At 36.6% G+C, this 16,826-nt stretch overlaps 1 protein-coding gene across 1 annotated transcript; it reads left to right on the top strand.

Moving 5' to 3' along the window:
• Positions 1-3,769: 3,769 nt before the first annotated feature.
• LOC106097097 (stonustoxin subunit beta-like) lies at positions 3,770-5,513 on the top strand. The gene is made up of 4 exons (XM_025905238.1): positions 3,770-3,895; positions 4,446-4,482; positions 4,781-4,827; positions 4,990-5,513. The coding sequence occupies exons 2-4, from the start codon at positions 4,451-4,453 to the stop codon at positions 5,511-5,513; spliced, it is 603 nt and encodes a 200-aa protein (XP_025761023.1). The 5' UTR covers positions 3,770-3,895; positions 4,446-4,450.
• The last annotated feature ends 11,313 nt before the right edge of the window (positions 5,514-16,826 follow it).

The raw sequence follows: 16,826 nt of genomic DNA, 5'->3' as shown, positions 1-16,826 counted from the left end.
GATATTTACTGAGTTGAAATACACTTGTGCTTCATTAAAAAGAAATGACACCGACATCAGGAAATACACAAACAAAAGGATCTAGCCGAGGAGAGTTTTTTTCAGGTATTTTATTCCATTTACCCCAAATATATTCTATTAATTACTGATACATTAGATTTTAAAAAACAGACAGGATTTTAAAAGATCAATATTAATGTTTAGTCCTGAATTTTTTTAATACACCACTGGTCCCCAGAAAATATATCTGATATCGCGGTGAAATCTGTAACTATATTTTGTTGTCCTTTCTTGTTTTTGTAAATGTTTTTTATTGATTTTATAAACATATGAATATGATTAATAAGTTACAGTTATGATGTATTTCTTGTATGAAATAAAAAATATAATGTGCATTACTGCTAATTATTGTATGTTTATGTAATTATAAAATAAAAATTTGATTTTTTAAAATGAATTTCGTCTTGGACTTGGACATTACATTGCAGTGGTGCTGATGCCAAATTTGTTCAGTGTCTCAATCAGTAATTTAAGATGAAAACGAAGCTGAGGTGTGTTATTGTTTCATCAACTACTAACTCGTGAACATGTGAGTCAGACTGGACTTCTGATATTATTTTCTTAGAACGGTGTGATTTCTTCATAACCAGTTTTGACTTTAGAAATTTAACTTGAACTTTCACTCATAAATTTCTGCCCCTGCTGCTGCGTCTGCACGAGGAGGTGCCAACATACACACTAAGAGTCCAAGCTTTCAGGCTGCTGATGGTAACTGAGTACTTCCACTCTGCTTTACTCACTGACACTTCAATCTTTCTTTTGAGGCTGGACTCAGTGGCCTCAGTTTTGATCATTGGGGTGTTGTGAGCTAGCAGGTTATGTGTGCAAAGCAAATATGTAATGCAGATTATTTTAAAACAGATTTACCAGATTTTATTCAGCACAGTGTGTGCTTGACATTTAATGATCCAAAAGATTTTGACTATGCCCATAATTAAGATCATAAATTTACGATATTGATCTTTTAAAACACAATTCTATATTTTCTTTCATTTAAACAATTTGTCAAAGTGAATAAGAACCAAAACATTGTATACAATCATATTATCATGTGTTCAAACTTTATTTATTTTGCATATAATACCAAAACTAAACACAAAGGAAGGAGGAGGAGAGTTTTGCTGGAAGTGACTAAGTAAAAAACAAACAACTAAAACCGATTCAATAATTTGGTTTAAATTTCTTTCTTTTTGCTTTCTCTTTTCCATTCACTGGTCACTTTAGAGTTTACAGAGAGTGGTGTGAAAAAAGAGATGGCTGACTTGAACTGGAAACACCTGCTGACTCAGTGTAAACAGCTGTTGTTGTTTTTATTTATTATGTCAGTTCTATATGTCGGTTATGTTGAACAAACTGATTTTATCTGGGCTTTTTTGCTGTTTTTCATGAAGGAATCTTAACAAACTGGTTTCACAAAACACTTGAATGAACATAGTAATGATGCCACAGCTCATCTGGAATAAACAGAAGTTATCATAACTGAATATTTATATATAAAGAATGTCTGGCCTTCTGTCTCTACATAGCCTTACCTGCATCTTAAAATTGTACAGTTGCTGTGACCCTTAACTCTGGCCTTCTTCTACAGTACCAAATAGGGTTGTTTCTGTGTCTGTTATTGATCATCATTGTGGAAATAAGAGCCAGTGATTTTAGAGGGGGGGGGGGGGGGGGGGGGGGGGATTTTGAAACTGATGAAGAGGAAGACTTTTCAGAACATGAGACCTTTTATCTTTATTGGATAGGACAGGGCAGACAGTAGAGAGAAATGTGGGAAGCGAGTTAAGAAGAATGACGCAGAGGAAATTATCTAGGGCAGATCTTCAGTACCTGGGCCATCTGCTCGACTACCAGAGCTTACTCTTGTACAGGAAATCAGATTTTTCACTCTTCATCTGAGGCACAGCCGAGAAATCCAGCCTGATCAGGAGATGTCCCCTGATCTAAAGTCTGTTTTATAGATCAAGTAGCAATACTTGCGTCCATGATAGACAGAAGGACAATATATACGCAAGAAATACATATTCAACACACACAGCAAGACTCCGCCCCTCATGTGTTTTATAGGCTGCTATGAACAGACTTTATGCAGTGGTGCTGAGCTGTAGATTGACACAAATCTGTTCATGTTGTAATTGGCAGAAAAACTCAGCGGTGATTAGAATATTTGCTTCATTTATATATTTTTTACATTAACATGTTTTTCCAGGCCATATCTTGGTTATAATTAATTCAACTGTATTACATTATATGATTTTTTTTAAAATATAAACGTGTCTTTAATTCCTCCAAGAGATTATCAATATTAATGGACCAATATTATACAAATTTTTTTCTGATCACATTTCTTGCTTTTCTGTGGCTCCCCCAGTTAGATTTTAGGCCCAGTCCTACGCTATTAGTATTCACTGTGATCATGTTAGATATGACAGGCTGATGAAGCAGTTCCATAAAGCACTGCTGAACAAAGAGTTTATTACAGCTTGTTTGAGTCTCAGCTGAGGAATGAGGCTGCTTCGCCTTGTGTCACACATGCACTGCAGATAAACTGGGTGTCTGAAGGATACATGATAAGTGTGTGAAACTGAAAGAGAATCAATGCACAAAAATTCATATCATTATAATGAAACCAGAACCGTCTGCATAATTGCTGTGTAAACAGTAGAACAGGTTGCACAGGAGCCTGAGAATGTACTGACAAACTCAAACAACAGTTTGACTATGAGTCTCACATGAAAATGTCACGGTCCTGTGTCGGTGACCCAGTTTTTTTTTATTATTATTATTATTTTTATTATTATTATTATTATTATTATTATTACTATTACTGAGCTGTGATTTCATCATGGTTTTGGTTTCTGTTTTGTATTTCTAGTTCTGAAGTTCCTCTCTACTCTTTAAAATCTAGTTCTTGGTTTTGTTCTTTTGTCTTCGTGTTTAGTGTAGATTTATTTCAGTCTTCATGGATAATATCTTCTTCCCTTAGTTAGTCGTGTCTTATGTCACTCCTGTCTCTGTGCTCCGTGTTCCCTTTTTTTGGGTTAAGTCCAGGTCTCAGCGTTATACTTTCAGTTTTTCTTTGATGGTCCCTTGTCATGTCATTGTTCTTTTGCTTCCCCTTGGTTGCATTATGTTTGATTACTCCCAGCTTTGCTCTCTTCTCGTGTCTCATTTCTTTGTTAATTTAAGCCCTGTGTTTTCCTTGCGTTGTGTTGTGTTGTACCCTCTCCATGCTGTGTTTCTCCCCTTATGTCCTTCTGAAATTCTAGCTGCTTGTTTTGTTCCCTCAAGTCTCCTAGTTTTAGGTTCCAGCGTCCAGTTTACTGTTTAGTTTCATTTTGGTTTATTCTGTGATGTTTTTTTCGTTTGAAGAGTTTTCCCAGCAATAAAACTGTGCTTTAAGTTTAACTTTCCATGGCACCTGAGTCCTGGTCCAGAGGAAGTGCTCAAGGCGGCACCACAAGGAGTCTGCAAGCAGCAAGGTTCAACATATGTTGAAATCTCAAAGGAGTTTTATATGAAAATTTTTATTTATGATAACTCTGGCTTCATTCCTCTGTTCATTCAGGTTTTTTGTTAACGTTGTTACTGACAATGTTTTTCAGTATAATAGAAAACAAAGAACAATGAGATTAAATTTGTTCTGATCAACATGACATTCCAGATTCCAAACAACTGACACAACTAAAGCAAAACATCCGGCATCTAAAGCTATAAATACGTGGACAGCGTCAGTCAGCCAGTCAGTAAGCAGCTGTTTCCAGCTCAGGCGAAGAGGAGTCCTCCAGCTCACAAGTCTTGAATCTGAGGAGAACCAAAACGCAGTATCCCTGTTGTAAGTTTCTCTGATGTTTCATATTTCATATGTTGGCTGGTTTAGACACTCTGCAAACAAAACATGAGACAGATTTGTTTTCAATCAATATTTTGTTTTTGTGTTCATGGACATAAATATTCACATTACAAAAATGCATATTTAAGTATTATCTTTCATAAGGAAGTATTCTCAAAAGTCTCAAGCCTCAAAAGTACATATTTTGTCCAGATTCTTCAGGTGTCACAGTAGCAACCAAGAAGATCCAGCTTTAAAAGACATATTAACATTTGTGCACTATAATAACCAAGGACCATGACCCTATTCTAAATAATAACACATTAAAAAAAATTACCTAAACCTGAAAGACACCTTTTCATCCATGTTTATGGATTTTTAGTTTGCTTTTTGTGTTTTTGCTGCTGTTTTCACACAGCTGATATAGTATGAGGACCAACTCCTTTGACTTCCTTTGTATGTTTTCTCATTTTCAAACAGTTAAATTATGAGATAAATGTGAACATACCCCAAAACTAATTCTGATTCATGTATATTGTGCTTGTTTATTTAGAGACTATGGATCCAAGCAAAGAACTGGGTTATCTCAGGTATGAAATGATTGATTACCCTCTGACCAAAGGAATATATTAGTATTTAGCATAGCTTAGCACAAAGACTGGAATCTGTTAGCCTAGCTTCATCAGAGGAAAAATAAGCTCTTCTTTTAATCTGGTTCAAACGGTACTAAAACATGACAATTGCAGGATAAGACATTAGAGATGCTATAATCATGTTGGTTTATCAAAATGTTAGACTGTTCCCTTATCAGTCTATGACAATATAAGTGTGATGTCCATGGTAACATGCTAACAGAGAATGCTTGTCTGACCCCCCTTCTCCTTTCAGAGTGGGAAGTGTGGAAGACAAAGATCTTACATCAGAGATAAAGAGGCGTAAGTCTGTTTTTAATTTGATTAGTGGAAACAAAGCAGAACATATTCAACCAACATCACTAATTCACATCTCTGATATCAGGAGTCATTATCCTAGTGTCAATTGGTGAACAGGTGATGGATCAATAACTGCAGCTGGATTGTGTTTGTTTTCTTCAACAGATTCCTGTGAACTCACAGTCGACACAAAAACAGTGAGCAGGAAACTCCAACTGTCTAACGGAAACAAGACGGTGACCTATGTGGGGGGACATAACCTACATCATTTCCACAGACGCGGATTTCATTCTCCTCAGCTGCTGTGTATAAACGGTCTGACTGATCGACATTACTGGGAGGTCAAGTGGAGTGGAGATGTTTACATAGCAGTCAGTTACAGTGGAATCAGTAGGAAAGGAATAACTGGTAACAATGAGTTTGGATCAAATTCTCAGTCCTGGGCACTTGTAGTAAAAACATGTCCATCCTCTGTCATTGCGAGGCACGATAACACAGAAACACCCATCGTCTCCCACAACAGATTTAACAGAGTAGCAGTGTATGTGGATTATGCTGCAGGCATTCTGTCCTTTTTCAGTGTTTCCTCTGACACTCTGATCCACCTCCACACATTCAAAACCAGATTCACTGATCCTCTTTATCCCGGATTTGCAGTCTTTCCTGGTTCCACAGTGATTCTGCCCTGAGTTTTGTTCTGCTAGAGAAACGATGACTGTTGAACTAAGTTCAGTCTATATATGTACATATATATATATATATATATATATGTATAGATGTAGATGTATACACACACCTGTGTATACATCTACATCTACATGTGTGTATACACACACACACACACACACACAGGTAGTGTAGTGGTAGTAGTTTTTTTACTGTATGTCAGCTGTTGGATTACTAGTTGCTGTTCGTTATGTACCATGTATTGGTGACTGTAAATTACAGTGCATTGCCTTGTATTTTTACAATGGTTTTCTTTGTTACACTGATCATTGATTGATTATTTATAACATACCTCCTTGCATGTGGTTTCTTTCCATACAGTCTATTTTAATGAACATTTTATATCACAAGCATCATAAAGTGAGTGTCAGTAGTAAATAACACCCTATCAATAGAACTTTGAAGTGTGTGTTTAATATATATACACTCTTTATATTGCCAACTTCCTTGACTCACACACTGCCACACTTGGCATAGAGCATAAAAAATATGTACAAATAGAATAGAAGAACAGAATAATCCTTTAATTGTCCCACAAGGGGAAATTTGGTTGTAACAGCAGCCAGAAAGACACATATACAACAAACAGTACACAGGACACAGAACAGAAACATACCCAATTTTTCTTACATATTTACATTAAGGACAATGGCTACTATATACAGAGTACTGTACAGTTATTAAGTTAAATATAAATAACTACAGATAAGAGGCAAACCAGGTTGTAGTGCGAATCGGTTGATTAACTTATTGCAGTTACAGCGCTGATGTAAACATCTATGATTGTTGATATAATAGAGAAATAGAGATCACATTTTTATTCCTGACCAACTGTATAACAGTCTGGTACGGGAACTGCTCTGCCTCGGACCGGAAGGCGTTGCAGAGGGTCGTGAAAACTGCCCAGCGCATCGCCGGAGCACCACTTCCTGCCATAAAGGACATCTACAGGAAGCGGTGTCTGAAAAGGGCTGGGAAAATCATCAAAGACCCCAGTCACCCATCACATAGACTCTTCACCCTCCTGCCCTCTGGGAGGCGCTACAGGAGCCTCCGGACTAAGACCACCAGGTACCGGAACAGCTTCTTCCCCACAGCTGTCAGACTCCTGAACTCTGCCTCCTGACATCTGACCCACGTTAAACTCATGGACTGAACATACACACACCCACAACCACTAGCACTTTACCACTACTGTATAGTTCTGTGTAGATAATCATTCTGTACATACGATAATTTTAATCCCACAACTGTTTATAACTTACATAGTTCACATTCTGTATAACTGTATATCTCAGATTTCTGTATAGTTTTTATTTCATATTTATATCCTGTTCATAGCCTGTACATAGCTTGTACTCACTACAGCCTGTACATACTTATAGTTATAGAATATTCATAACATACTTCACACTGTGTACATTATAACATACCATAATAGACCCATTTCTGTAATATACTTACACATCTCTATTATTGCTAATATATATTGTAATATATCTATATCACGACTGAAGCACTTTCTGGATGGATGCAAACTGCATTTCGTTGCCCTGTACCTGTGACATGTGCAATGACAATAAAGTTGAATTCTAATTCTAATTCTAATTATTCTTTGATGGTAATTCTGTGCAAAGTAGAAGCTAACGTCTTGCTAACTTCAAACTCTGTTAAATTTCATAAATTCTATTTTTATGGATTCCTGGATGTTAAACTTAATTGTTACACCTGGTAAAGCAGCAACACTGATCACTTTATTAAAGATGAAAGAATTTACACAGTTTTTAACTCTCAGGGATGCCGAAGGTTCATTTTACTTTGGGAACTGAAGCGGACGGAGTTTTGGATCCAGATTACTCTGCGAGGCTCCTGACTACAGTAGTCGTAATGCTCCAACAATCCATCAAGCGGTGTGGCTTCGTAGCTTACCAAAGTTGTACTAAAACAAGTTTTGGCAGATTTTTGAGTGCCGTGTACCACATGCAGTTGGTTCAAGGTCAGTAAGCACAACCAGGACAAACAGAATTCATACATAAGGCACACTGTCAATTTTTGAGAAAATTAAAGGATTTTATGTGCACCTTATAGTGCGGAAAATACAGTACATGCTGTTTTCATTACATCTATATTCAGCTCAATAGACAGGAATGGATACAGACCAAAAAACTACCTGCAACATTTCTGTGGGGTGCTCCGTATTGTGGAATTGGTTTGTGACATTCCTCCTTTTTATTTGACAGGAGGAATGTCATGTGACGCATGTGTCCTGACTTTAAGAGACATGCAAATATTTTCCATCTCTGATACACACGCAAGCCCAGTAACAAGTCTTTGACTGGAATGCAGTTCAGCACATTTTGGGTAATTCAGTTTCTCAGAAACATCTTAAGGTGTTGCTATACTTTATATTTCTAAAACAAACACTTTCTCTGAACCTATAATAGCTTTGAAAAGGTGACAGGCTGTACATTCTGAATAGGTCATACTCAAGTTAAAAAAATAATAAAGCTATTCTATTATACCTTTGTGCCAAAAATACACTGCACCCCAAATATTTCACAGTTCAGCAATACTGATCTTTTTATTTAAACTTTTAGCAGAACTTTAAATCTAAAGTAGTATTCAAAAAGCAAATTAAATGGAATTTTTTACAGATTTCAAAAACTCTTTGGTTCTGAAAAAAAGTTCAATATCAGCACAAAATAATGTTTATATTTAAAAACTTAAAAAGAAAAAGACTGTAGAATGGACCCTTTGATACTTAAAGTTTAACATAAATAGACATCCAGAGTGGAAAGCAGTGCAAATAAATGCAAACACGTTTTCATGACACTCATATTTTATCAAGATGGATGTCAGTGTAAGCTGTTTCTATCACATTTAACCTGAGACCAAATTTTTTGTAATTTTTATACAAAACTTAACACAAGTATGAAAAAAGTGTTTTTCATGTTTTTTATTTTTATTTTTTTTTTAACGACAAAACAGTTTAGCCTGCAACACTGCGTTTTGCAAAGTAAAACTTGAGTCTATCTGTTGTAGAGTCAGACTTAGCCATGGCAATGCACAGATGTCCGAGCTCCATATATTACTGGCAAAGCTTAATGTTGGAATGCTTTACAAACATTCAGAAATGAACACACTTGCTTTACTTCTCTGGGATAGCTTAAAATGCTGGTTTGGAAGCACGTAGCGAGGCTCCAAATGCTTTCAGTGTGAACTAACTCTAGACTTACAACAGATCTCGCACACCACAGCCACTACATGACGTATACTGCTCCGATGTCCTAAGGTCATGAGCTGGGTTATGCCATGTCACATTTTTTTGAGGTGCTTTTGTGATATTTAATGGATCGGATTATATTTTTTAGTTCTCTTCGATTTCCGACCCATCATGTAGGTCAGGATCAGACCAATACCGATACTGTATATTGGGTGAGTCCATCACTACTTACTACAAAGCCAACTGTTATTAAACAGGAAACACTGCACCACCATATCTTGCCAAACTTTATATATACAAATTACAAAAGTGACTTCAGTAAAGTTTAAAGCCTCTGCCTCTCTCAGAAAAAGACTGGTGAGGTGTTATTCCACTTCAGTTTAAAAATATTAGATTATATTTTAACTTTCATGCCAACAATAGGAACGGTATTGATAAAAATCAACAGACCTAATAAATAAAATGCACATAAAACTTTTAGACTGATTCTGGCAAACCATTAAGCAATTCAGGAGGTGTAAGCTGTGCTGTGCTTGCATTGAAGACAAGTTTGTCCAAAAACTGTTGATACTAAATCTGAAAATTCACATCTTTACCTACAGTTTTTAAAAACTGCAAGACCAAAAGAGACGAAGGTTGTAGTTGAAAGTTCAGTTCACCTGCTCTTCAGTTGACAGAGGAAGTTGAATTCTATTTTTGGTGTCATGAAACTATTTATGAAACCTGTTTCTACTTTAAATAAGGTTTGATTCAGGCACAGATCCACCTCGCTGGCCACATGTAAGGAGTAAGCAAAACTTAGAACACACAGTAGTTGCTATAACTTCATTGTAGACCCTCTTAATGACTCACTGAGATGAAGATGAGACTGGCAGAGAGAGAAGACTTGATGATGAGCGATTGTAGAAACTGTGGTTACATAACTTGCATCATTTCGGGGTTGCAGCTTGGGGTGGCTGTGGCTCTGGTGGTAGAGCAGATCAGCTACTAACCAGAAGGTTCACTGTAAAATGTAATTCTAGATGTTTGTTATTTCAACATATTATTCTATATCAGTTTGACGATAGATGACTGAAGTTGTTGTTATAACATAGAATTACAAGTTAAAAACGTCCCAATTACACCAAAAAAAGCTAACTTGAAAACTCATGTCCAGCTAAATCAGAAACTTATGTGAACTTGACAATGTGGGTAAGTTGAGCACAGCAGGATTCAAAACTGCCTCACGTGACTGCTACCGAGGTGCATCATGGGGAATTGGCGGTTAACGACATGCTCACTTTACTTGGACGTTTTCTAATCGTCTTCTTTGGAATATGCTTTCAAGGTGAGTAACATTGGTTATAACTATAAGGAAAGAGAGCTACAAAAGTTGGAACATGTTTTGAATTTATGGCATGATGTGTGTTTTTCTCTTTTACCGAAATGTTTGCTTTAGCTAATGTAACTTTAGCCGACAAGGTCCAGCTTGTGTGTCATGACCAAACTTGACCTAATAAACTGACATATGGCCTTTTTTATGGGTTTAATGTGGCGCTGACCAAATCACAAGTATTGTGCCGCTAGCTTTAAGGTTGTGCACTCAACCACTGTTGCGATATTAGCAAGCTAACTCAGCTAATTAATAAAGCTTATTTCATATTGTCTCTGTGCTTGTAAATTTCTTTCAAGTTCACAGGCTGTTGTATTTTGGTGGAAGTTCATTTTGGCAATATTTCCAATAACTGGCTGGGTTCAAAAAGAACTTTTTGGCAGGACTCGGATGCTTGTTGTCATCTGTTTACCCCTATGTAATCACTTAAGTTGTTATTAACTGCTGCATGCTAAGCTGCAAGAGTGCACTGAGGACTGAGACAAAATATGGTCTACAAACCAGCATTATATTAGTTTTTATCAGATAGTCCTCCAGTGTGTTTATTTTTTGCTTTAATTCTATTGTGCAGTTATTTGTTACCCTGAAATGCTTTATGCTTAACAACAGCTCACTATTTTAACTTATTTTTGAACTCTTGTGATCAGTATGACTAGATTGTGTGAGTTTCCATACTAAAAGAGCTGTAGTGATAAAATAATTGGCATCAGAGACACTGATTTTTGGCATGGTATACTGCAGAAGGTTTTTTTTTTTTGCATAATTTACCTTTTAATTAAACTGCATTCTCTGTATTGTAACAAAACTAACATTGTTTATATGTCAGAAAATTAGCAAACATGAATAAATGGCGAAAACAATATAATTATAACATATATTTTTATTTTACTTATTTTAGGTCTGTGAAGCCAAACTTGATGCTGGGGATTTATTTTTGTCAGTGGAGTCAAATGGTAAGTTACAATTTGTGCATTTTGTCATACTGGAAACACCACAGATTATATTGTAATTTAATAGCTCTGTAGAACAAATGATATAAAGATTGTAGTGTCAGGGTACTTCTTAAGAAGTAATATGGCACTATTGATGATCACATGCAGGTGGCATAAACTAAATATTCAGGCGTGTTACCAACAAATGATTCATTAACAAAAGCAATGGAGCAGACTGTTTAGGTTCTTGTGGTTGTAATAACATCCATAACTGCAAGTTTGTCATTAATTTATTTTCACAGGTCTAGATGATCACATCTGACTTTGTCATTTAAATGAGGTGGACTTGTAAACTTTGCACTCTTTTGGGTAAATTGCTGTCCACTACATATACACAGAATGTGCACAGTATTTCAGATCTAAAAAGGGAGTATGTAATGGACTTGCTGGCTTTAATGTAAAAAGCCTGTTGTGTAACTTTAATGAGGCAGTTGGACTAAAACAGTATTGCTCATCAAGGTAAACATCTGAGGAATAAGGAAACTGTTACTTGTCCTTTTACTCAGTGTTCTTTTAATCGCACGTTTACTAAAGTTTTACATCACATAAGCCATTTTCACAATCATTCTACTTTAAAAGATTTCGAGACAGAGCTTATTGTTCTCTGAACTTCCTTGTTTGCTGAACGGCAGGTAAAGTGCATCTTTTTGTTTGTTTGCTTTTGTGTGTTTGTGTTTTCTCTAATGGGCCTCAGATGACCGTTTGCTTAAATTTGGGTCTCAAAGAATCTTTTTTTTATTCTGTCTGTACTCTCCACCCCTCTTCTTCTATTGCTCAGGTTGAAGCAGAATTTACCCGTCTTACATCTGTTGACCTGAAAGGGTTCCTTTTTGCTGTGCTTGACCATTATGGAGAGGTTCGTGGAGCTGTACAAAATCAAGAGCGGCATAGGAGGGCTAACTAGGCTCATAAGATGCTTCGGAGATGATGTAAGTGTTCAACTGCGAAATGTTCTCCTTTGTTTAAGTTTTAGGTTATCCAGTTCAACTGATGAACTCATTGAAAGAAAGCTGATAAGTAAAGTCTGTCATCATATTTCACAACTGGACATTTAGTGTGGTAACTTTTACAGAATCTATGTATATTGGTGGTAGGTTGGATATCATGTTCTACTTGAATGTCCTGATAAGCCTGATTCAAAATCTCCAATGATAATCATATATTGATGGAATTATGTATCAAAAAGCTGTGAATTTGGAGTAGAGCTGGGCGATATAGGATTTTTTCATATCACGATATGTTTTTTTCATTTCAGGCGATAACGATATATATCACGATATAAGCCAAATAACTATATTTGTAAGATTTAAATGTGCCGTTGCTCACAAGTATAATGTGAAATAATTAGCAGCTTGTTTTAATTAAAATATTTATTTCCCATAATAAGTTCAACAGGGCAGATGTACTTAAGGAACATGAGACTTCAGTTTCAGATAAATAAAGGCAAATATTGCAAACTACACAAAAGGCAGCCGCTAAAGCGTTTAAGTTTCAAAATAGAACAAACAAAACAGACAAAACTAAATTGTCAATTCCACCTAGAAACAAAATATTAATTCTAAAAATAAATCTTAGTTTGTTTTACAGAAGAACAGACAAAATTGACTAACTTTTGTCAATATCAAATAAACTGAGAACTAAAAGGAAATTCTCAATCTCTCCTTGTTGTATAGCTTAGCTTTTCAAACAGTTTTAACAGTTACTTTAGTCTGACAAAAGCCAAATGACGAATTAGCGCTTTCAGTCAGAGATTGAGCATGCACCGCTTTATTGTATTTCCAGACTTGCTTTCGGCACAATTTACAGTACGCGCTACTCTGTTTTTGTCAGACTTGAAATAGCCGAAATACCTTCACACTACGGAACTTCTGTGGCTCTTCCGTTCGACAAGCTCTCCGGCATTGGAACCATCATCGGTTTTTTCTTCGGTAACCTTCGCTCACGCTCTCGGTTGATTTTTCTGTAGTCGGCAAATTCATTTCCTTCATTACCCGGGCTGCACGGCTGCAAAAATAAATACACATGTGCGCCTTGGCGCTTGTGCTGTACGTAACAAGTCACGTGACATGACGCTGCGGCTGTGATTGGTTCGGCTCTGCGCTACTTAATTTGGATTGGCTGTTCTTTTTTTTTTTTTAAGAGGACAAGAGAGATGAGGTCTATCGCAATAGTTTAATTTTTCTATCGAGAAAAAGTTATTTCGCAATACATATCGTTATCGTTTTATCGCCCAGCTCTAATTTGGAGCTGTCTACATGCTTCATAAACACTGTTTAAAAAGTGTTTTTGTTTTCTTTTTGACTTCTTTGACCAGAGCCCTACACAAAGGAAGAGGACAGAGGACCTCATTTTCTAAAGGAAGATCCCTCACACACTTTCAAGACTGTGAAGGTTAGCATTGTTTCTTTTAGTAAATTTAATAATGACAGCACCACAGTGTAGCTGCAGTTTGCACATTTCATGTATTCTCAGCCAGATTTGGTTTAGAGCACAGCCAATATTTAGCATAAGTAGATTTAAATTCACACACTGGTGATGGCAAGCTACATTGTAGCCACAGCCACCCTGGGGCGCACTGACAGAGGCGAGGCTGCCGGACACTGGCACCACCGGGCCCTCTGACCACCACCAGTAGGCAACGGGTGAAGTGTCTTGCCCAAGGACACAATGACTGAAACTGTCAGAGCCGGGGCTCGAACCGGCAACCTTCCAATTATAAGACGAACTGTCAACTCTTGAGCCACGATTCAGTCATCCACCCATGTGTGTGAATGACTGAATGTGTAAAGCACTTTGGAGTCCTTAGGGGACTAGTAAAGCGCTATACAAATACAGGCCATTTACCATTTAAATTGAAAATTTTGTTTGAATTCTGCAATTGAAGACATGCTCAGTTATTTATGAACATGGTCTTTGTTTAAAGCAAGAAATGGATTTGTAACATGGGGGTGCATATCTCATTCTGAAAAAACTTTAACAACTAATAAGTGTTACTCAAAGCCAATCACCATCATCCAAAGCATCAGTATGGCTCTTCTTTGGAAAGACATGAATTCTTAAGCACAAAGAATGTTGTGTAATTGTAATTGTGTAATTTTTTTTTTTTTTTTTTTGTCTTTGAACCCTTTTATAGCCGACAGGTATTGAAGACACGTTTTCTAAGAGGATGAAAGTTGGCATTGCGATGGTGAAAGAAGAAGACATCATCGATGTGTTGGTTGTCCTTGAGGCGGCAGTAATCCTGTCTAATCTGAGGGATGTCTCAAGTGCCATTTCCATGCTGATGGGCCTTCTTTTTGCCCTCAACATAGACCATCCAAAGGAACTTAAGGACATCTTTGAAGTCATTCAGAACATCCTAATGAACATTGGTGGAAGGCAGTGCATCTCACTAGTGCATGGTCTAAGAAACAGACTCTTGCAGAAAGCCATGCAGAACTGTAATTGTATGCTCCTTAGTGTTAAGGACAGTTTTTATTTTACTGTTTGTTTTTTTATTCTTGCAAGTTCTCATTCTCACTTTTGTATGTCATGTTTTGTATGACTACACTTTACATTCCAGATTAGACAATTACTCATTTGTTCATGGTTTAAGAAACTTATGTGAACAACAATATAATGCTGGACTTTGCAGATGCTTATCTCATGCAAGTCAGTAGTTTTTCCTTTGTTTTGCAATTGAGCAGACTCAAACTGATGTTTCTGAAATATCCATATTATCAAATGTTTCAGAAGCATGCACTCATTTTCAGAGATATTGGTTCTGTGGAATTTGTTGCAATTGTAAACGAAGACAAATACAAGAGTTTGATGTCTTAGTTGTTATAAACTGATCTTTACTGTCACTTATCAAAGGTTTTGTACTATTTTAATATTTCAAGTTTTATGCTAACAGGTGTGACTGAGCACAATGAAGTTTAAAAATTTTGTAAATGTAAAGAATAACTTTTCTAAAATAGCAAGTGTCCCGTTGATACATTACATTAATGCAGACTTTATGTTGTTACTTCACAAGAATCACTACTGCTCCTAGAGTATTGGTCAGAATTTAATCTTCACCCAAACTGGGCTCAAGACCAAGTTCAAATTTATTGTTTCACAGGGAGCAGCCTTTGAGTTTTGATGGATTGTGAGCCTGTTGAGCTACGTCACTGATTTTTCTGTTTCTCAGATGACTAAGATGGCACAATAAATGGTGAATGTTGGGTGCTCATTAGTAATTGTCTTGTCATGTTCTTAAAACAAACTTTCTGTATGAAATGATCAGATACACTTTAATGGAATCTGTGGGGTTTTTTTTTCTGTAAACAACAGAAAATTTAAAGGAATGTAGATATTTAAACCTGAGATCTAAGATAAACCTAACAGGTAGTTTTGCTGAAATGGATGTTAGAAAGCTAAAAAAACAAAACAAAACTTAAGATGTTTAATACACATTTTTCTTTACATCCAGTCAATCAACTCTGATAATTAAAATGAAACTGATTTACAAGTTCACTCAGCTACCTTAAGGAGCTCAGTTAATTAATAAACTTAAATCAACTTAGCTAACAGATTATGTTAGTTAAGCTAAAATAGATTCCTAAGTTAAAAGAACTACTAAAGTATTTGAATTAACTAAAAAACCCAAGTCAACTGAACTAGGACAAGAGTTTAAACAATAGATTATTTTAATTTAGCTGAAAGGGTTTTCCCAAGTAAAAATGACAATTAAAGGAGTTGAACTGACTAACAAATCTCAGTCAACTAAACTAAGATGAAAGTTCAGACAACATGTGATTTTTCATTAAGATAACAATTGGTTGTGTTATAAGAACAAACTCTATTTCTTGACTTAACTTAAAATTTTAAGGCAGCCCTTTACCTCATATTTTTAAGTTGAAACAACAAGTTATATTTTACAGTGTTGGGGGTTCGATCCTTGGCTTCCCCAATCTGCATGCCAAATATCCCTGGGCAAAATACTAACCCCAAGTTGCCTTCCGATGCATTCATCGGAGTGTGAATGTAGTTTAGTTTGCACTTGTGTTTAGAAGTGCTTGGGTGAATCAGGCATGTTGTATACAGCGCTTTGAGTACTCCAGGAGAGTAGAAAAGCTATATAAGAATCCATTTACCATTTAAACACTGAACCTCTAAAACTGAGGCCGCTGGTTTGTCAGAGACTTAAGTTTAAGCTCAGATGAATTCAGCTTAAAGTGTCTGTAAGTAAAGTAAAGCGTAAAACTACTCAGTTACATATAACAGCCTTTATTTCTTTAACCTCTTGAAGAAGGTGTCTTCCAGAAACTGGCAGTAGGACTGGGAGTTGAGCTTGACTCCATCCTCAACCCGAAAAGGCCCCACAAGCTCATCTTTGATGATACCAGCCCAAACCAGTACTCCACCTCCACCTTGCTGGCGTCTGAGTGGGACTGGAGCTCTCTGCCCTTTACCAATCCAGCCACGGGCCCATCCATCTGGCCCATCAAGACTCACTCTCATTTCATCAGTCCATAAAACCTTAGAAAAATCAGTCTTGGGATATTTCTTGGCCCAGTCTTGACGTTTCAGCTTGTGTGTCTTGTTCAGTGGTGGTCGTCTTTCAGCCTTTCTTACCTTGGCCATGTCTCTGAGTATTGCACACCTTGTGCTTTTGGGCACTCCAGTGATGTTGCAGCTCTGAAATATGGCCAAACTGGTGGCAAGT

Source organism: Oreochromis niloticus, linkage group LG3 (assembly GCF_001858045.2).
Source record: "Oreochromis niloticus isolate F11D_XX linkage group LG3, O_niloticus_UMD_NMBU, whole genome shotgun sequence".
Lineage (NCBI taxonomy): Eukaryota > Metazoa > Chordata > Actinopteri > Cichliformes > Cichlidae > Oreochromis > Oreochromis niloticus.
Note: the sequence above shows the minus strand (reverse complement) of the source record. Positions and strands in the feature narration are given on the sequence as shown.

Coding starts and splice junctions, on each gene's coding strand:
- LOC106097097 (XM_025905238.1), top strand. CDS start 4,451: ATGGATCCAAGCAAAGAACTGGGTTATCTCAG. Junction 4,483..4,780: donor AAAGAACTGGGTTATCTCAG/GTATGAAATGAT, acceptor TTCTCCTTTCAG/AGTGGGAAGTGTGGAAGACA. Junction 4,828..4,989: donor TACATCAGAGATAAAGAGGC/GTAAGTCTGTTT, acceptor TTTCTTCAACAG/ATTCCTGTGAACTCACAGTC.